The sequence below is a fragment of the Rhinolophus sinicus genome, chromosome 17, assembly GCF_057876585.1.
Source record: "Rhinolophus sinicus isolate RSI-liver-muscle chromosome 17, RSI-T2T, whole genome shotgun sequence".
Taxonomy (NCBI): domain Eukaryota; kingdom Metazoa; phylum Chordata; class Mammalia; order Chiroptera; family Rhinolophidae; genus Rhinolophus; species Rhinolophus sinicus.
Window position 1 is genome coordinate 25,028,554 of NC_142517.1, and position 22,427 is coordinate 25,050,980.

The following is a 22,427-nucleotide window of genomic DNA, read 5'->3' on the forward strand; positions in this document are numbered from 1 at the left end:
TCCCTGTGTTTTGGAAATGGCTTTTCATTCTAGAACATTCTTCATGCTGTGTCTAAACACCTTGAATCTCTCAACCGGATATGCCCTCTGTGTTTAGGAGTGATCGAGCCCGCTGGATAACCGCGCTGGGACACAGCAGTGGGAAGCTGCCCCCGGACCGAACCTGTAAGTACATCTGGAGCTGTCTGCTCTGGAAGGTGGAACGCGGAGGGGTTCTGCCCTCTGCTGGTCGCTGCCGTCTTAATGGTTATCACCACACTCCCTGCTTTATAAATTTCCCCCAAGATTTCCCTCCTGCCGCTCTACATCAGAACTGGGTGAGCCCTGCTTTGGAAGTCAAGGGGTCTGAATTCAAATTCCAGGTGCAGGTCTTTGTTGTATACACATGGGGAATTGTCGCATTTCCTTCTTGAGCCTGTTTAATCTGCAAGTCAGGTGCATCATTATATGTACAACACAGGGTTATCAGGAGGATGAAGTTAAATAATATACATTGAAAGCCCTGCTTGAACTGTAAAGCTCTGATGCAAATTAATGGTCATTAGCTGCATATTTAAGCCTTCTCCATACTGACTGAATCTAAGCTGAAATGCATTTTTAACCTTAAAGAATATAACCACTCCCTTTGACCTTTTTTTTTATTAAAGTGACAATAGTAACAAAATATGTATTTCATTCTTCTAGAGAGCTAGGAGCTGGGGTGGTACAGGGTGGTATCATGGGATTATTGGCTCCTTATCTTTGATGATATGCTTCTCTGGCTGATTCTAGCTGGAAGGTCAAATTCAAAGAATTAGGGCAGCAAAACTGCTTATCCTAGAGCAAAAATTATAGCTTTCAGCTTAGAGCCAAAGCTAAAGTGATTGGTGTGAAAGTTCCCGAGAATCAAGTTTTTTGAAGTCACGTCAGTCATTACGAAATCCCCGAAGTTAATTGTTTTATTATGAGTTAGCATTTTGGGAAAACCCTGACATGTTCCCTAACTTTTGGGTACAGATCTCTTTATTTCTAAGCTTCTTCCGCAGCCTCCACGTGCTGCTTCTGATGGGCTGGGGCAGCATGCCGGATGAGAGCCTGGAGAACTGGATATATAACGGATTTGATCACCAGTTGCATGCCCTTGGCACATTATCTGTCTGCTTGCCTTGGTTTCCCCAATGCACAATGGCTGTTTTCTGCTCCATGATGTGACATAACTAATGACTCCTTCTCAAGGCTTTTATTGAGGGAGTCCATACATTATAAAAGGCCTTTCGATTTTGAGCTGCTAAAATTCTAAAGCTCTGAGCCGAGTAAGAGAGTTCTTGGAAAAGATTTTCTGCTTCTTGATAGAAGCCTGACTTGTTTGGATCAATGCTGGCCCTGAATTGCACAGAAAGACTGAGTAAATGTACACTATTGATTTGTACCTGTTTTGTTTTTCGTTTGCTACTGGAAGCTCAGTATGTCCCCTTTCCTCCGCAGCACTAACCCAGGTGGAAATCATTAGATCATTTACTGCCAAGCAGCCAGATGAACTCTCCCTGCAGGTGGCAGATGTGGTTCTCATTTATCAACGTGTCAGTGATGGTGAGTGGAAGTGTGCTTACGGGACACTGGTGGTCTAGCATTCAGTGTGAAGAACCAAGAAGTCTCCTTTTTGTTATTAATGTTCATTTTCCACATCCCTTCGGTTTTCTTATGCACGTGCCTCTCCGCTATCTACACTTTATTGCTTTTACATGTTTTTGAATAGGGATGCAGTCACATGGTTTGTTATTCAAAAGGAACCATGCAAAGCCTCCCTTCTCAGCTCCCCCCAGTGACCTAGTTCTCATTTCCAGAGGTTCTTCCTTCCACAGCTCAGCCAGGCTCATGCACTCTCTCGGCTGCCTCACTTCAGGGCCTCTGATCATGTTCTGCCTCTGGTATGTCACTCATTCTCCCTTGAAACCTTGCCCTCTGTTCCACCTCTCTCCTCACCTTTCATTATCTGTGGTACCCAATATCCTCCCCGGAGCCGAGCGTGGTCAAGACTCATCCAAATGCTTCATGAGGATCCTGTTTTTCTTTGCAGGCTGGTATGAAGGGGAAAGACTGCGAGATGGAGAGAGGGGCTGGTTTCCTATGGAATGTGCCAAGGAGATAACCTGTCAAGCTACAATTGATAAGAATGTGGAGAGAATGGGACGTTTGCTAGGACTGGAGACCAACGTGTAGCCTCTCTGATGGCCTTTTGTTACTGCGCGATTTGCACTACATCATGGTGGGCTGGTTGGTTCTGGGCTGGTTTTGTTCATTTTAACACAGCCTATTGAATTAAAAGAATGAAAACATTTGCCTTTAAGCTTGCCAGGTAGTTATGTTCTCTCAGGAGAACAGCTACTGGATAGTTAGTTCACAAAGCTCAGTTTGTGTTCCACAACCTTCTTGCAAACCTCTAGGCAAACAGAATAGCTGAGCCGTCCACCTCAGGGATCCGGCGGCCTCAGCTCCTTCTAGCTGCACCATGTCTGACATAAAGAAAAGCATGGAAGATGCTGTAGCCTGATTTTCCCTATCCTCACTTAACCAAGAACATACTATCCCTCTTTAAACATCTCCTGTATACGGTTTTCCTCGTATTAGCAAGGTTTTGTATCTTTAAGGAATGCCCAGTTTTATAAATATTTTTCTGCCTCTTGTATTACAGATCTGATTATAATGCTATGTTGATTTGAAAAGGAACTGATGAGCTAAGTTTTTCTAAACCTATTCCCAAGAAAGGGAAATGGTCACTTGAATCTTTGCCACCTCTTTCCTCAACAGAAGGGAAGGAGCCTTAATTAAAAAAAGACAGTCCATCTCACCCAGTGTTTGTCTTAGGTAAGTAGTCTATTACAACCTAAGCTACTCTAACAATATAGAATTTAGATGCTTCACATGTGTGAGAAAATCTTGACTATAGGACAGGGGTCCTATATTTAAAAATAAGCCCAAATGAGCTGATAAACTGACGTGAGGCTGCTTTGCCTTCAATAATGCAAGGTTTTTGACTATTCCTAGTCCCATTCCCTGGGAAATGGACTGAAACACACTTTAACTGTCTCAAAGAAGATAAAATTACGTCTTACAAGGTATCAAAAAGCCAGCATGGTACTTAATTGAAACATAACATTTTGACTTTGATGGGAGCCCATTTTATTTTGCGCTGAAGGCCTCGTTTGCTGGATTTGGAGTCTCTCTTTACTGTAGATTTCTGCAGAACGATTTCCACTAGTGCAAGAAGAGAGAAAAGTCATTTTTAAAGTATGTTTCGTAAACAGGAAATGAGGGTTTAGAAGACAGAGGGGGTGAAGTGATTTTTACTGGCAGCTATGTTCCCTCTCTATTCCATTCTCTTCCACAAAGGGTTAAACCTGGCAAAGGATACGCGTTATTCAAGACTCAGATCTTTGTGTGACATGTCCCAGCTACTGTCTGCCTACCAGTTCCCTAAATTGAGTCAAGTTGCGGAAACCTAGTAGTACAGAGGTAAATATGCTTAGCTCACACGCCCTGTATCCTGCCATCTCAACAGTGAGCCACGGTGGGGCACCCTGGGCTTTCTCGCCTCTGGATTGCTCTTCTTCCCTATGCATACATTTCTGGGTGCAAAATACATGCTAGGCCCTGAGTTCCCTGAGGTCCCAAGCAGTCCGTCAATGAAGTAACAGCAGTGGGCCACAGCGAGAGATTTTTCCACCTGGTAAATCAAGAAGTCTGTCTCCTCTTTTGTGTCACAGGCTTTGTGGAGGAGAAGCTAACAAGTTGTAATCTAATCTAATGTGATGTTTTTTTATTTAGGAAGGAAGGTAAATTTGTTGCTTTGCAAAGGGATCATTTTGTTTTATTTTTGCTAACACCCAGTTGAAGCTACAAAGCAACTATACGAATCCTGTGAATTAATTTATAAGTAGAGATGTTAAACGGTTTTGGAAATGTGTGCATCTTATAAATCAAAGCCTTATTTAGCAAGCAGGTTAATGCCGTTAGTGGATAAAGAGTTGTTTTACGGCAGGTATTTAACAGATTCACATGGTTAAGTTCAACCGTGAATTGTCATTTTTACATGCCACAGTATTGTTTTCCAACCTAGTTCAGTTTCTTTGACTAGCTTCTCTGAATTGTACAGTATCATTCAGTGACCTGTGGAGAACACAAGTACTCATTTTTGTCCCAGTGAATTGAGACTGCTAGTATACTTTTGGCAAAATATGTGAATTTATAAAGATTTTGTATATACTTTTTTGTGCTGATGTGATTTAATTTATTGCAGGAGGTATTCGCTTAAGTATACAGTTTGCTGAATTCTTGGCCACAGTTCTACTCAAAAGGTCCCTGTAGCTAACACAGGGGGCACTGGCCTTTCTTCTTTGGGTACATGTTGCCATCCGCTGCCCTGGAAGGCTGGAGCATTTTTAAGAGCTGAGCCTTTCTGTTTCTCCTCATAGTTGCCACAAAACTGCATGACCACATAGCTTATCTTAAATAGTCCCTAGTTCCCTAACTGCTCTTGATCCCTGGAGTGTATCTTTTTCATTTTGGCCATGCGGTATCTGAACCTTGGTGCTTGTGAGATTTCACCACCTTGTGAATCTTGTTGGAGGCCAAGAATGACTTCTCTATTTTTTTTTTCTCCTACTTCTGTCAGAAGTCGAGTTTTCTGCTTAGAGTCTCACAGGCTGAAACCAAAATGCTGGCTGGCTGCTTTCTGAACTGGTGCTGGGTGTCTTCTTTCCAGTCTTACCTGCTATTCACAGAACTCAGTTCTTTGTGATTACAGGGCTGAGACCCGTGGCTTTCCTGGCCGCCAGTGGGGACGGGGCGATACAGCTTCCAGTGACTGTTCACATTTCTTGTCATGTGGCTTCTTCCCTCTTTAAGGCAGCAGTAGCATGTTGAATCCTTCGCCCACTTGGAATATTTCTGACTCCTTATGCTACCAGCTGGAAAAAGAAAAAACAACTCTGCTTTTAAAAAACTCATGTAATTATATTAGACCCACAGGATAATCTCCTTTGTGAGTAACTCAAAATCAACTGTTTGGGGGTCATAATTAGATGTGCACAGTTCCTTTGCCGTGCTATGGCACATAATCACAGGACCAACACCACGGGAGCAGAGAATTCTGCCTACTACACCTGACATAAAACTAAAATGCTAGATACTTGTTTGCTAGCATCCCTTGCAGTTAAAATACAGCCATAATACAGTACTAAGGGCCTGACAGGAAATAAAACCTTGTTCTGGAAGAAGCTAGCGTCATCTTAGTTCTCAGTTACTTCCAAAAACGAATTATCAAAGGTTCAGCCCCCCCCCAAAAAAAAAAAAAAAAAAAATCACAGAAAAAAACTGACAAACTCACAGGGACCCTAGATACTGAAATCATTAGATAGAGGCAATAGAATAATGGTAATACTGGTAGCTATATTTCTGGAGAGAAATAGCCAAATTTTAAAATTCAACACAGAACTACCAACTACAAGAAGTGACAGATAAAAACAACTAGAACTTATAGACCTGCGTTTAACATCAGATTAGATTGTTAAAGATATCAGTGAACTGGAAGAGAGGCTAGAAGAAACCTACAAGGAAGCACGGAGAGAAGAGAGATGGAGGACGCAAGAATTGAACTGAAGCCCCAGAGGAGAGGGAGAGGGAGCTTTGGTAAAGGGACTGCATCTTCATAGCCCTGCTCTGGCCAGTCATAGGATGTACACTGTCCCCAGAGAGAGGAAGTGGCCTTGGGTAAGGCGACTCCCTTCAGCTGAGGACAATTCCTGAAGAGGGCTGATGGGTGAAGCTGACATCTGGTAGCACTTCCAGTGCTCAGGGAGGAAGCCTGTCAGTCCTGAGGGAGGATCTAGGCAGAACATCACAACATTCACTGCAGGTAGCCGTGTCAATATTAGATAAAACGGTCAAAGATACAAGGTACGAGTAGGGACAGTAAGCCTTCATAACGATGAAAGGTTCATTTAACCAGGAAAATACAATTCTAATATACATTATCCCAATAACATGATCTCAACATATATAAAGCAAAAACTGTCAGAAATATAAGAAATCCAACATAGCATGAGACTTGAACACACCTCTCACTTGGTTGGAAAATAGGTAAAAATAAAAGTGCAGAAATAGGTAAAAATCAATTAAAAATAGAATACTTGAACTACAACAATATGCATAATAGGACACTGCAGCAATTTTAGCATATACATTCTTTTCAAACACAGAATATTTACATTTCCTGGATCGTAAAACAAGTTTCAACAAATTTTACAGGATTGAAGTTTTACAAGATGAGTTCTCTTAAGTTAGAAATAAATATCAAAAATAAAATTAAGAAATATCCATTTATTTGGAATCTTAGACCTAAATAAATGAAAAACTATAAAACTAGACCATTAACATAGAAGAAAATCTAGGTGATCCTGGGTTTCTAAATGACTTTTAAATACCACACCAAAAGCTTAATTAAAGAAAAAACTGGTAAGTTGAACTTCATTAAAAGACAGGAGAATGAAGAGAATCTATATGAAGAACTCTTAAAACTCAACCATTAGAAAACAACCCAATTTACAAATGGGCAAAGATCTGGAAAACTCACCAGAAATACAGATAACAAGCATATGAAAAGATGCTCAATAGCATACGTCATTAAGGAATTGCACATTAAAACGAGTTTACCATTAATTATTAGAATGGCTAAAATCTAAAACCCTGACAACACCAAACACTGGTGAGGATGTGAAGTAACACAAACAATTCATTGCTGGTGGGAATGCAAAAGCCACTGGGAAGAGTTTGGCAGTTTCTTATAGAACTAAAGGCTTGCCGTATGATGTGGCAACCACACGGCTTGCTATTTGCCCAAATGAGTTGAAGACTATGTCCACACAAAAATGTGCAGCTTTATTCATAATGGCCAAAACTTAAGATATTCAAATTCAACAACTTGGATAAAATGGATGAATTCACTGAAAACCGTAAACTACCAAAACCTTAAATAGTCCTGTAACTACTGAGATCTGACAATTAGGTTCACGAACTTATTGCAACGATGTTGCTAACCTTTTTTGATATCAGAGGGATTATTCATTATGAATTTGTACCAACTGGACAGTTAACCAAGTTTACTATTTGGATGTGCTGAAAAGGCTGCGTGAAAAAGTTGGACGAAAACAACCTGAACTCTTCACCAACAATTCATGGCTCTTGCATCACAACAATGCACTAGCTCACACGGCACTGTCTGTGAGCGAGTTTTTAGCCAGTAAACAAATAACTATTGGAACACCCTCCCAGTCACCTGATCTGGCCCCCAGTGACTTCTTTCTTTACCCGAAGATAAAGGAAATATTGAAAGGAAGACATTATGGTGACATTGAGGACATCAAGGGTAATACGACGACAGCTCTGATGGCCACTCCAGAAAGAGTTCCAAAATTGCTTTGAAGGGTGGACTAGGCTCTGGCATCAGTGCATAGCTTCCCAAGGGGAGTACTTCAAAGGTGACCATAATGATATTCAGCAATGAGGTATGTAGCACTTTTCCTAGGATGAGTTCGCAAACTTAATTGTTCGACCTTCATACTTTGAATTCTTAATTTAAAAACTGAAAAAGAAATATCCAGGTGAATATGGTTTCACTGAAGTCTTCCAAACATTTAAAGAATTAACAATTGTATACAATGTCTTCCAGAAACTACAAGAGGAAGGTGACACTTCCGTACTCATTTTATGAGGCCAGCATTACCTCACAAAAAGAAAACTATAGACTGGTATCCCTCATAAACAGAGCAGCGAAACACTATATCCAGCAATATATAATTACACACTGCAATCAAGTGTGGTTCATTCCAAGAGTGCAAGACTGGTTCGATATTTGAAAATAAATCAATGCAATCTAACATTTTAACAGGTTTAATTAGAAAAATGAAAACACATAAGGTTATATCAATTGATGGAAAGAAAAATATTTGGAAAAGGTTGAAATACATGGGAAAGCGCTCAGCAAACTAGGGCTAGAAGTCATCTTTGATATTTTACTGACCTTCAGCTGTAGGAAAAACATGGTTTATGCCATTTCTTATTTTGTTGTTATGAATGTATATTTGTCCAGTTAGGAGGATAGAACATATTTCATCCCAGTGTGTTAAATTGATGTAAACTATAAAAATATTCAGACCTCTGGTATTTAGCCTCCATTTGTATTCTTATTCCAGACCCTACAAAAATGTTTAACCATCTTTGCCTTAAAAAACAAAACAAAAAAACCCAACAAACCAACAAAAAACGCGCTTCCAGGAACAATTAAAAATAATCAAATAATTTAACAAGAGAAATAGCTGTTAAAATGGGGTGAATGGAAGTGTCTGGCAAGTCAGGCATTGTAATACCTAAGAGGTATACAGCTAAAAGGCCAAGAAAAAGAAATCATCAAGGAATCTTTATTTCATTAAATGAAAGCTTTGCTAAAATGAATTCTATTCCTCACCAAGTTGCCTTCATTGTGTGAAGGTAACATGATATACACTGTGCAGACTCAGAGATATATCACATTATCTTGAAAAAAAAAAATTACTTGAAAATTCACATCAGACCATTAAAACAAAAATCAAACTTAAGAACTAGAGAAAGGGTAGTCAATTGAGAAGTCCCCTATCTCAGCAGGACAGTGGGACTCATCCCTAGTACGGGCTGGTTCTGCAGTGCGTCCGGGTCAGCTTCTTCCTTAGCTCCCATGCTTTCACACCAGTCATCTAAAACTGGTACAATTCTCTTCTGGCACTTGATTAACAGTGACTTAACTCTATTGTACCAACCAACGGGAGAGAGGCATATTTTGCCATTTTCTATGTTAACGAGATTTTCTGCATCTCTAAAATTCAAAGAATCCTCGTCCCTCTCCCTGGTCAGATATATATCCCGAATGCCCCGGTTGCTTACCATATGAGATGGAAAACCAAAACACACACACACAGACAACTAAGGAAGACAGCAAAAAAGCACGTGAAATACGCTCATCACTAATCATAGAAATGCAAAATAAAACCACAACGAGCTATAACTCCACAACCACTAAAGCTAACATAACCAAAGCAACAACAAATAACTAACAACACTAGCGCTGGCAAGGATTTACAAAACTTGGAACCATCACACATTGCTGGTGTGTGTGTAAAATGATACACCTACTTTGGTAATCAGTTTGAAAGTTTTTTACCAACAAACTTACCATATAACACAACAATCCTAATCATAGGTATTTACCCAAGAGAAATGAAAACGTATTTACACACAAACTTGTAAACACATGTTCATAGCAGCTTTATTTATAATAGCAAACTTAAAGGTCCATCAATTGGTGAATGAATAAACTGGTATAACCATACAATGCAATACAACTAAATAAAACAGGAACTAACTACTGATAACATGCAGCAACATAAATATCTCAAAATATCTCAAAAGCACTGTTAAGGGAAAGCCAGACACAAAAGACTACATATGATTCCATTTATTTGAAATTCTAGAAAAGGCAAAACATTAATGACCAAAAAGCAGATCAATGGTTGTCAGTGGACAGAGAGGGGGCAGGGAACGGACTACAAAGGGTAACAAGGGAAATTTTTAAGTGATGGGAATGTTTTATATAAAGATTCTGGTGGTAGCGATTACATGACTTTATACGTTTGACAAAATGCACAGAATTATACACTTAAATTGGCTAATTTTATTACATATAAAATAATATCTTAAAGCTTAGCGTACAGAACTATATCAAAATGGGTAACATGCTTTTTTATGTGAAATTTCTAAATATTCGACGAGGATGTATTGCTTTAAAATCATAATAAAAATGCCATTTAAAAACAACTAGCGTATTATAAATATGATTACCACACGATTACAATTTCATAAAATAAATATACACAAACTCAGCTAAAAACCGTGGAAGGAAAATTACGATTAATTTGGGTAAGAGGGTACTACAATAAATTCCTTCTAAAGCTTTTCTATAGTTTTCTAGCTTTTAGGGTGGACTTTATTTTAAAAATGCAGTACGAAACTCACTTGTAATTACTGGTATAAATTTATCTAGAGCTTTTGCCCTACATAAGAATTAGGAAGATGTCACAGACTCACTTTTCAAAGACACTTTCTAAAGATTAAGTGATTTCTTTACTACTTTTGTTTTTTCCATAAGTTTCCGTTTCACGGTTACTTGGTCAAGAGATTCTCAGTATCACTCAGAATTGTGAGGCAAATAAATACGTTTTCTTAATTTCATGCCTTATTCTTTAAAATGACCAAATGACAAATAGTTCTCAGCCCTGTAACTTATTTTCAATAGTAACACCCTATTTTGTAAACAAAACAAACAAGAAAACTATAGATAATAGTTTCAATTAAAATTTCCATCCTAATGAGCTATAGAGAACACACAAATTGGGGGTGATAATAACTGCTTAATCTCTGAGTAACTTCACCATTAGAAAATTCTTCAGGACCATTTTCACCATTTACATGGAGACTAAATAAGGGTTTGCAAACATGGAACCAATTAACTAGTCATCTGTTTTTAGATTTTTAAAATGCTTTCTGCTAAGACCATTTTGGCCAACTGACTGTATAGTAAAAGCAAAAAAGAGTCACACTCTTTAGAACAAACAGGACCTAATGGTCACCTTGAGTTTAGGGGCAAAACTAATACGGTGCAATATTGTGGCATGACTCAGTGCAAGAATTCAGTGAGATCCAGGTCACTTTTGGAAGACTAGCTCAGAGAATGGATTTAGTACACAGTACATTCAAAACCTTGGAAGGCAATGATAGGTGGACACATGTTCCCAGAAATGGGAGCAGTACCAGAACCAGTGCTGTTAACAGATCATCATAGAATTATCAGTAAATCTCAGCCCTTGCAATACTCTTTTCCTTTGGTTTCTCTGCATTTACTGGAAGGCACAATATGTAGTTTCTAGGGTATAGCAGGATGTCCTTCCTAAGTTTCTTTGTGCAGTATGTCCAGTACTACCACTTTTGCAGACATTTGTGTCAAACTGTTAGATCACAAAATAAATGGTAGAAACAGAGGCCTCAGCAAACAATGCTCAATGAATAGTGTATTTCAGGGAACATGCTTCCTGCCAAGTTACACAAAAGACCCTACCAAAAGAGGCGAAAACAGTGACAGGTTGAGTTGACAATCCAGCAGCTCACTAGCATCATCAAGGACTCTGATGATTTTCACCTTCCCACTGAGCCAACCTTGTGCATAAAATGGCTGCCACAGTTCCCAGGGCCAGATTCAGATAAGACAATCTCCAAAGGGGGAAAGCAGAATTTCCTCCTCTACGACTAGTAGTGAGGAAAATTTTCCTCAGATGTTCCTGGCAGATCTCTTCTGGCCAGTGGCCAGGACAGGGTCACACAGTCGTAAGACCATGCAGGGTCCAACGTCCCTGGGCACAGGGCCGCACAGAGCAGAAACACGGAACATAAGCAAACAAAGAAGGAACAGGATGGCTGTTGTTGGATAGCAGCCAATAGTATTTGTCACAACTGGATAGAGTTATAAACCTACAGTACATGTCACATTACCTTCTATTGGCTGAGAGGGTAAAATAGCAGTGTGGGGAAAAAAGTGTAATACAATAGACTATTAAAAAAATATTTTAGGGACAAATAACTAAGATTCAGTGAGTACACTCTACGTGCCAGACACTAATCTATGCACTTGATGTATATTAACATATTCCGTCCTCACAATTGTTATCTGTATTTTAGATAAGGAAAAGGAAATAAGCCAAGTAACTTGCCCAAGATATCTAGGAGTGGCAGAGCTGAAATTTGAACTTAGGTAGTCAGGCTCCAGACCCGTGTTCTCAATTGCTACATTATGCTGCACAAGGTGACGTAAAAGCGGTATGGATATATTCTAAAAAGACGGAAAAAAACACACAAATACACGAAGGGAGAGGTGGAGATGTAGAAACCAAGCCAAAAAGTTAGCTGAGATTTACACACTGTACATTTTATTAAATACTGGGTTTTATTACAACAAATTAACTTCTGACAGAAGTTTTACTTAAAAAATGTGGCTGTGTTCAAATTCCTACTTGACACTTTTTGGTTAACCATTCTATTTTTATTGGTTCTATACTCAGTCATTTCGGGCAGAAAAATTAATTTTAACAGAACAAAGGAATTTCTCACGTGGTACAACACTCAATATACATAAGAGGAATACTCCCAAAGTGTGGACATGACCACAACAGAGCATATGATCAGAGAGCATATTGTTTCTTATGGTATATTTATAACAACTATACACAACATTGTGAACTCATGCACAGTTTTCACTGCCTACTGAAGGTTCCTACCTTACACATGAAAATTACTCATGTCCCAGTTTGGCATCTAGCCAAAAATTAAACTGATGGAAAATGGCTGTCAAATTGGCTTTTCATACCACCACAGAAAAGTTGTCAGCTGTAATATCCATCTTGGAATCGTGGTGGCAAGTTCCTGGGAGTTGCTTTTTCCTGTGTTTTGATCAAGTCTGTAATAGCTGAGAGAACTGCACAGTCTCTGGATTTAGTGTCACTCCAGTCTACGGGATGGGGGCTTTCGATCTTCTCTTGCAAAAGGGTATCTAGTTCTTTTCTTAATTCCTATGGTTGGAAAAATTACAAAAGTTCAATAAAGGCAGATGTGCTATCAAACATTGTAATATGTGTAAAAGTGACTTTGGCCACTATAAGGAACTTCATAAGCTATTCTACAAAAGCCTGAAATATTTAGTGTGCAACTAACTAAAGTGCAGTTTTGAGTAGCCAACTAAAGTACAGTAAAATCCAAAGATTCAAACTTCCAATCACACTAGGCATTTACAATTGTTGGTCTGTAACTACCTCAAAAAAATATGAATCAAATTCTCAACACTATTTTCTCTGCTGAAATACACCAGGAAATGTTTACTGTAACATATATATAGCGTCTGGAACAAAACCACAAGACCACATACTAAATTGCATGTAGATTCAGAGACAATCATATAAAGTCAGTCACCTTAACAAGATGTGCTATTCTTGCTGGTGACTGAAAGACAATCCATTCATCTACTGCAATAGTTTCCTGGTCGTTATCCTTCTGGATGGAAATATCACCTCCAAAGAACAAGAGACAGTATGGGGAAACTTCTGTGCAGTCATACAAGTAGATCTACAATGAGAATTAAAGCAAATTAATACCGTAAGCAGTCTGAATTACTGCTACATTAATTCAATACCACCACCAGTCTCAGTCAATTAGAATCCATCCTTTTAACATAGCTATTACCCTGTTAATGTCATTACATACTAGTTTTGAAGAAATATCATTTTAAATGAGCCATTTTTGTTTCAACTCAAACAATGGTAGTATTCTTTAATCAAAATATTCTGAGAAAACCAAAACACTAATGTACCTGAAATTATTTTTATCTCTATATAAACAGAATCCCACTTAATATTCTGACCACTATGCCAACAAATTATGTGTACAGTGTAAACAGCAGTATTTCTTGAATGCAGGCTTTGAAAGAAAATTATGCAAATCAAATAACTGTCCCAATTAATTAAAATAAAAAGATCAATCATGACAGACCTGCACATTAAAAGTATAGGTTCTTTAAGGAAGTTATAATTCACGTCAGAAAAAAATTTTTTTAGAGAGAACGAATTTTGTTTATAATTATGAAAACTATACAATTATAAAAATACAAGGCTGATACTCAGATCTGTGATTATTTTAAGTATTTACTTACACTACTTGTTCTCATCTTCAGGTGATAGATAAGCCAGTTATAGTGAAACTCTGTTTGCTCCACATTAACGGATTTGGGATGAATAGCAACCAGCCCATCAGTTTTTGTATAAACTTTCACCCTTTAAAAAAGTTAAAATGTAATTTGTTAAAAAAAATTCTGGGAGATTCCAAACCAATCCCTCAATCTAAAAAAATTCCACAGATGACCTCAGTATATTTTTGCAATATAAATTTTATTTGAAAGAACATTTTTTAATAAAACATGGAAAAATATCAGCTAAATATGAATATGCTATATAAATCATAAAACGAATTCTCTTCTTGAAGGTATAATTAGTCAACCTATTAGAAAGGTGACAAAATATTCCTTAATTATGTTTATACTATACCACTGAAGGGCAAAGAATGAAATAAACAGCTGAAATACTTCAAAGTGATTCAGACCAAGAGAATAGTCCATATATTTTACTGTCAATCATAATAAAAAGTAGCCCTTAATTTACAGAATAACTGTGAAATGATCAAATAAAAAATTTCACAGGTTATGCTCACAGATAATATAAACAAAAAATTAAGAATTTTGTTTAGAAGAGGTATTAGCTACAATTGATTTTTAGAAACCTGTTCTAAAATATGTTTTAAATGTTGCACATTCATTCAACTCCCCAAATTTCAAAACAGGAATACTTGGAATAAATGTACTTTGACACAGTTCTACTTTAGTCTCGTCATTCCTATGGGTCTTTGAGTCATAAAATTTTTACCTCAATTTGTACGAATTTTTAATTATAATTCAACAGGGAGATATTTGGTGGTTTGTTTTTAAGCAGTCAATGATAATTACTTATATTAGATAGATGACAACACAAAAGCTGATAATCCATTTATTCTTCATATTAGTTTTTAAGAACATCCTTTTTTGTGCTTCTAGGAATCCGTAATACTTCTACCAAAATCATAAATTATAGTCATGAGTCATTATTCAGAATAAAATCATAAATTATTTTTACTCACTGCACAATTTAACCAATGCCACCCTGCACCCTATCTATCTCACTAGAGCAGCAGAGTTTGGCCAACTTTTTCTGTACGGCAGCAGAGAGAAAATATTTTAGGCTCTGTGAGCCCTCTGATCTCTGTCACAACTACTCAACTCCGCTAGTATAGCAGGAAAGCAGACACAGACAGCACGTGAACAAACAGGTGTGGCTGTGTTCCAATAAAAATATATACCGAAAGGTGTTGGCCAGTATGCCAAAATCTGCTGACCCCTGGTCTAGACCAAACCAAAGCACCAATCCAAAGAGAAATACATTTTTTCCCCCCATAAAGCCTTCCCAGGATGGCAGAAGGATATGTAAAACATTTGTATTTCTGTTAAGATACCTGTCAAGTTAGGGATAGACATGAAGAAGAATTTGACCAAGTACTGATGTCAAAAAGTACTTGGATCACTTAAAGTACTGGATAATCCAGCCACGATGGTTAAAATTTATGTTGCGCATTATCTTATACATGAGAATAAGGTTTCTGAGCATCAGCATTTTTGACATATGGAATAATTTGTTGTAGGGGGTTGTCCTCTGATTACTGAATAACTAAGAGCACCCCTGGCCTCTAGTGACTAGAGGTATTCCCTCAGTTATAACAATCACAAATGTCTCCAGAGACTGTCAAATGTCCCAAGGGGCAAAATCACCCCATTTGGGAACAACTGCCCTAGAACGATATTTGTGCTTTGAGGTCTATATTTTTTGTTTATAATCATAGGGTATACAACTTTTTTTACTTAATACCAGTTCAAATATTTTATGCTACCACACAATGACTGTTTTATATGCCCACCTAACAGAAATGCCATATACTGTGTTATTATGAAACCATAATTTTCCCATTGCTACCAGACATCTAAGTGCATGTTGTTTACAATATAACCTTTATAAAAATGTGGAATTACATGCTTAGGACATATGCCTGAAATTAAAATACTCACCTGATAAGCCACTGGGCCGGTGACTATTTTAAAGATTCGGTACATAATTCTAATCTAGGGTGCCCTCCAAATGGGTGGCAACAATTCACACATCACTCGCAATCTGTGACTTTCAGTTTCTGTTTTCTCACTAGCTCATTTACTAGGCAAAAATATGCCTCGTTGTTCTCTCCAATTACTACTGAGGCTGACTCTTTTTGTACACATATTTAAGTTATACTTTATTTTTCAAAATAGTGAATCACAATTTTATTCAGAGAAAAATTATGAAACTATCCATTTTATGAGAGAGGAAGAAAATCCTAAAGCAAAATCAATTCTAAGCAATGTCCATCAAGGCACTGGATTTTAATAGCTGGCTTACTTTTCTCATATTTACAATGCTTTGATATTTTACTAACATTCTTCGTGAATAATGGGTGATGGAGAGCTGATTCAGAGACATGATGGGAAAGCAATGCCACTGTTAAGCAGTTTGCCTTCTCTTAAATGCTCAAAAGTACAGAACAAGAATATGGCCCAGACTATAACTAAAAACAAATGTATAATATAAGCCCTGTTGCATTACAGGATTTCAAAAGTTTAAGGACAGAATTACAAAGAATTCATAATAATCTTCAATGCTTACATTTTTCTTTTTTTACCCAAGTTTAGTCGGATTTTAGCAACTTTGGGATATAAACCAGCACAGATGACAGCTTTAATTATCTTCTCATTATCTATTAGGAGTGGGGAGGTAAAGAAAACAAAGTAAAATACTGATACAATGGACAATAGTAGCAAGTTATTTACATCACATTTTCTGCTTTACCTGAATTTATATTAGATTTTGGATCTTTAGGATTTCTACTGCTTACAAATCCAGCTCCAAGAAGATGCTCAGCAAACTGCCCTTTCATGTTATACAGCATCTAAGGAGCAATGGTAACAAACAGAACTAAAATACCTTTCACAGATTTATAGGTGTTATAAAGCATACACTCACGAATAAGTATAGTTATAAGCTTTCCCTGCTTTATAAAATACTTTTGAAAAACTGTGATGTTTTAGATAGAGCAGGGGTTGATAAAAACTACAAAATTTATAAAAATCTGTTTTTGTCAATAACGTTTTATTGGAACACAATCACACCCATTCATCCATATGTCATCTATGGTCGCTTTGCACTGTGTCTGAGGTGAGTGATTGCAACAGAAACCTTATAGACGTAAGCCTAAAAGTTACCGTGTTCTTTTACAGAAAAAGTTTACTAATTTTAGGAAATAACCACTACTTTTATGGATTACTCCATTTTGCAAAAAGACTAATATAATTTTCAATATTGTTCTCCACCTCATATTTCGAAAAAAATACTGAAAAGCATAAAGAAGATAACCAAAATCTATATTTCTACTACTGAGAATTAGTTACTGTTGTGTACTGACACAAAAAAACTTAAGGTCTGTTTTTTGTTATTTTCAAGAAAAATCACTATTTGGTTAAAAAAGATGCATGGCTCCTTAGATAAAGCATTCAATTAATATAAAAAAGTACAAATAAAGCAACTTCCCTAAATTCAATACTGTCAGAAAAATCATTACAAAATAATACTGTACTTATTATGTATATACTGACAGAAGAATTAGAAATGCTATCCTAACAATGGGGTAAAAGTATAGAAGCTGTTTTATAGAAGTATTAAAATTAATTCTATTCGATGTTCACTGTAGTTTTATTTATGATGGCCAAGATATGGAAACAACCAAAGTGTCCTTCGATAGATGATTAGATAAAGAAGATGTGGTATATATACACAATGGAATACTATTCTGCTATAAAAAAAGATGAAACAGTGCCATTTGTGACAACATGGATGGATCTCGAGATTATAATGCTAAGTGAAATAAGTCAGACAGAAAAAGTAGAGAACCATATGATTTCACTGATAATGTGGGATATAAAACTGAAAGCAACAAAGGAACAAGACAAACAAATAATAACTCATAAACAGACAATAGTTTAGTGGTTACCAGAGAGTAAGGGGGGAGGAGAGTGGTAGATGAGGGTAAATGGGGTCAAATATATGGTGATGGAAGGAGAACTGACTCTGGGTGGTGAACACACAATGTGAGATATAGATGATGAATTACAGAATTGTACACCTGAAACCTATGTAACTTTACTAACCACTGTCACCCCAATAAACTTTAATTAAAAAAGAAATAAGTCAGGTTCAATTTAAAGAAAGTTAAATAGAAATGAAACTGAACTAGATGAATCTCACATTGTCATAATCACTAGAGGGTGCCAAAAATATGTATACACATTTTAAGAAAGGAAAAAACTGTATTAATTGTAATACTCAATATATACAGGTAACAAAAGATGAATACAAGTCACGTTTGACTTCTAAAATTACAAAGGGGCTCAAAGTGGTTACCACCAGCGTCCAGATACTTCTGATTATGGCAAACTACTGCTTGAGCATAAACATCTCTTAAAATGTGTATACATTTTTTGGCATCCCCGGTATTTAATAAAGTATCCTTGTAAGCTTGAAATAAGATTATGATACATAAAGTTGGTTATATTTAAATGCATCTTCCTTTTATGAACTGTGTGACTTGAGTTTCCCTACCTGATTTCTTGTAACTGACTCTCTAGGTTACCTCCTGGCTTTTATTACCATTATTTTTTACTGTCCAGGATAATAACCTTTACATTACATTCTGTATCCATAATTCTTGTTTTGTATTTGTTCTGTGTTTAAATAATTTCAGTGCATACCACCAGTTGATTTAGCATGCATGCTCCATCCCTGAATTCTTTTTGATTCATCTCTTAATAGAGAGCATTTCACTGTCACTGAGTTTTCCAAGAACAGCTCATGGGTGTCATATTTCAAGTGCTTTCTTGAATGCCTATCCTTTCTCTTTATACTTGAATTAATATCTTGACTGACTGAATATAGTATGCTCAAGTAACACTTGGATTCAGCCATCTTTTCATACTTGTGGTTCATTTCATTTTTCATTTTTCAGGAAAATGTTGTTACACATCTCTTTGAATAAATATTCAATTACACGTGAATTTTCCAAGTGTAGACACCTATAATCTTCAGGATGGATCAATCATATTTTACTGTCTACAAGTTTTTTACTTATTACTTTAACGTTTTTCTTTTGCAGCTGCATCTATAAACTGTGATTATGTCAAGCCTTTCTTCTATGGCAACAATGTGCTTTAAAAGGGTGTCCATTTTGTTCCTTGCAAATCTTTTGGTCTTAAAATTTTCTTAGCTCAGCACTCTTCATTCATTCGGTTGGTTTATTTTCTTATTTTTGTTTTTCTGAATTCATGTTCTTAAACTATTCCTTACTACGAAGCAGTTGTAAGGTATTGTCTGTTGAGATATGCTGTGTTCCATTCCTCATATCCTTTGGCTATAGTATGTGTCAGAGATGTCACGACTCTTCTTTTAATTTAGTTAATGTTTGGGCATTTTTAATTAAATATGCTGGATTCTGGATTCTTTTAACCCCTTGTAGATTTGTTAAATGTTCAGAACCGGGGTTCATGCCACACATGCGTAATGAGGAATAATAAGGGTATTCGCCTTCACAATGGCTTGAGATCACTTCTCCAATTCAGTGCATCTGTCCTCTGTTATTTTCTTCCGTTTCACAAACACTGCCTGTCCAGCGTTTCCTCACTACACTAAATCAGTTAAAGACAAAGATACCTAACCAAAAGTTAAAGGAAAGACAGTTAGAAACAGATTTTAGGAGTATTAGTGAAAATTTTCAGGTTGAATCATCAAAATGTCAAGTAGAGGATGGTGCAGGAACAGTAACCGAGCCTTACTGTGTTTTCTTGCTATATTACAGATTCTTGAGTCTTTTCTCAACTATTAGTGTTTTGCTTATTACATTATTCATCTTTTCTTGGTTTGCTGCCGTTGATTTAATAAAGATTACTTCTATTTTGCATAAGGATTCAACTTCATAAGACAAACTCACACCATTAACTTTTTTGCCACAGATCTAAGTGTACAAAATGTACACACACACACACACACACACACACACACACACACAATAATCTAACATACGAGGATCTCTTCAGAACATTCACCATTACCTGCAGTGTGTTTGAAGACAGAAAATATTCCCAGCAATAGTCTTTTTCATATCTGAAACCACGTTGTCTGGCTTTTTCCCAGCCCTATGGGGCAAAGAAATGAAGAAAACTATACCGTTCCCCAAAGCAAAGACTACTTACTTGTTTGTTTTCATTTGGGTAATAATTTAATCTCCTGACATTTTCTTTGTACAAAGGCCAAAGAATTCTGAAATTTACACACACACAAAATAAAACTCCCCAGAATCCTAGTTAAGAGATAACCACCACTAACTGAATTTCTCAACCTTTGTATAAATAAGTTTAAGTTATATGTATTAATATATTGTGTATTTTATATAAAATGGCATCATACTATAATAATATAGTAATCAAAAACAAGCATTCTGTTGAACAAATTTCAATGCTATGATATATTTTTCAACTTCACAAATATGAATTTTCATCTTTTTATTTTAGCTAGAGGAAGACAGAAAATGGGGCAAAGTAATAATGAATGAACTCAGAGGAAAAAAACATAAACTTTCCCCTAATATGCAGTATAAAACTGAGTCTAGAACTACAGTAAAAAGATGCTGTCTCGATAAACTAAATTACATTTATATTTTGCAAAGACGGGTAATAAATGTTTATCCCTCAGATAAGCCTGGCTTTTGGGAACAGAAAATGTCCCTCTATTCTGAATAATGTACAAGATTATAATACTCTATCAAAATGTTAAATCTGAATATAGGTATAGTTTATTAATGAACAAAGAGACTTTCTGTCATGAATGTCAGTAAGATACAAATGAATAATGTCAAATAAAATTTTTAAATAAATTGTTCTCCTGTTCTATCATCAAAACACAAACTTTTTTTCCAAAAGGGTAAATGTAATAAGCTATTACAAAACTAAAAATGATGTTAATTTTTTTAAACGTTCGCTTGATTTTAAATGTTCTCATCTCACTTAGCAATTTATTCCTGATGGCTATATAATATCTATATAATATAGATTTTAAAGAGTTAAATATGGTCTTATTCTATTATCAGCTTTTCACGTAAATAAATGTCACAATCCAGAACAAGTTATTTTTTACCTCATATGCATTCACAACTGTCAGGTGGTCACTTTTAGAATCCTTTGCCAATTCCTTTCTTCTTGCATCCGCGACCTTTTCTTTCCCCTTAAAAAATACAGAAAAGGCAACTTAAATTGCTCTGATAATAGTGTTCTAATAAAAAGCTAATGAAAACTGGATCTAAGCACCAATTATTCCGTGTATATAAAAATGCCCAGACTTTTCTTTGTATCTTTCTTACCAATGGAATCACAAAGGGATCTTTGAAGCTGAGACTAGCAGCAATGGTGAGTACTGGGTCTAAGCAACAGAACAGAGCTCCAAAAAGAATCAATTTTCCAATGTGTGGCTCAACCGGTAATCGTGCTAAGTGGACCCCAAGTGGTGTCAATTCTTCTTGTTTATCCAAAGCATTCTGTAAAGGAAGGATTTATATTTAAAACATACCTCGTAAAGCATCACACTCAAAGTTAATTTTAGTTTGCTTAAAACAGAAAAAAAGAGGCCACTCCTCACTCTAAAGCCCAAATGCCCTAATATTTAAGATTGTTCATCAGTTTTAATTTTCTTTATCAAAACATAAGTTCTGAGGTCAGCAAAAGTTAAACTTGTATAAATAAAAACTAAATTTATCTATATCTCGGCTTTACTATAAATGTTAGGAGAGAAGTAACACATTAGAAAATCTTCAATTGAATAAAGAAAATCACTCACAAGAGCAAGAGTTTTGGAAAAAATATAACAAACAAAAAACTCAGAGAATATTATATATCGATTCTAGTATTAATAGTTTAGGAGGTATAAGACAGGAAGGCAAGAGATAACGAACATACATAGGATCCTGAAAAATGGGGGTGACTTCTGTTCTGATTACCTAGATAATTTGGTCCAATCTTTCTACTGAGCATAGCTAGCAAAGCTGCTTGAAGACACAGAGGAGATAACAAAAGAATTACAAGTCTAGGATGTGAGGAATGACAGAAGTCCAGGAAGTGACCCCAATGTTAGGGCTTTTTTTTCCTGGAAGAAGCAACATAAATCCTCCATGATGGAAACGACCATCACCCCAGGCTTCAAATTTTTATCTACAAAGAACTTGGTAGATAGAATGTCCAATGCACAATTAAAATAACCAGGTATACAGGAAAATATGAACAAAAAGGAAAATAAAATAAAAACCCCCATGTGTGTCCCATCAGGCACAGACTCCTACTAAACATTTATGGAGGAAATAACCCTGATCTTACAAAAACTTTCAGAGAATAAGAAAAGAAAAAGTATATAATATTACCAATTTGTTTTTTGAACCTAGCATAATGTTGGTATCTAAACTTGAGAGGGACTTTTGGAAAAAGAAAAACTAATGAATAATCTTATGCATGAGAAACCCAAAACAAAATAATGGCAAATCGAATCCCAGAAGGTTAGGTTTGC

General features: G+C 36.4%; 2 protein-coding genes across 2 annotated transcripts in view; one reads left to right on the forward strand and one right to left on the reverse strand.

Annotated features, from left to right (window-relative positions):
- Positions 1-4,242, forward strand: part of ARHGEF26 (Rho guanine nucleotide exchange factor 26) — a 117,451-nt gene extending 113,209 nt beyond the window's left edge. The window contains exons 13-15 of the mRNA XM_019731993.3: positions 98-165; positions 1,465-1,569; positions 2,057-4,242. Coding sequence (XP_019587552.3) covers positions 98-165; positions 1,465-1,569; positions 2,057-2,199 — 316 coding nt within the window. The 3' untranslated portion in view covers positions 2,200-4,242. The remainder of the gene's footprint in view (positions 1-97; positions 166-1,464; positions 1,570-2,056) is intronic.
- A 7,780-nt stretch (positions 4,243-12,022) lies between these two features.
- The window catches only part of DHX36 (DEAH-box helicase 36), a 41,580-nt gene continuing 31,175 nt past the window's right edge, over positions 12,023-22,427 (reverse strand). The window contains exons 18-25 of the mRNA XM_019731989.3: positions 21,235-21,408; positions 21,012-21,098; positions 19,931-20,014; positions 16,623-16,722; positions 16,440-16,530; positions 13,817-13,937; positions 13,081-13,233; positions 12,023-12,683 (exon numbers count right to left, since the gene is read on the reverse strand). Coding sequence (XP_019587548.2) covers positions 12,498-12,683; positions 13,081-13,233; positions 13,817-13,937; positions 16,440-16,530; positions 16,623-16,722; positions 19,931-20,014; positions 21,012-21,098; positions 21,235-21,408 — 996 coding nt within the window. The 3' untranslated portion in view covers positions 12,023-12,497. The remainder of the gene's footprint in view (positions 12,684-13,080; positions 13,234-13,816; positions 13,938-16,439; positions 16,531-16,622; positions 16,723-19,930; positions 20,015-21,011; positions 21,099-21,234; positions 21,409-22,427) is intronic.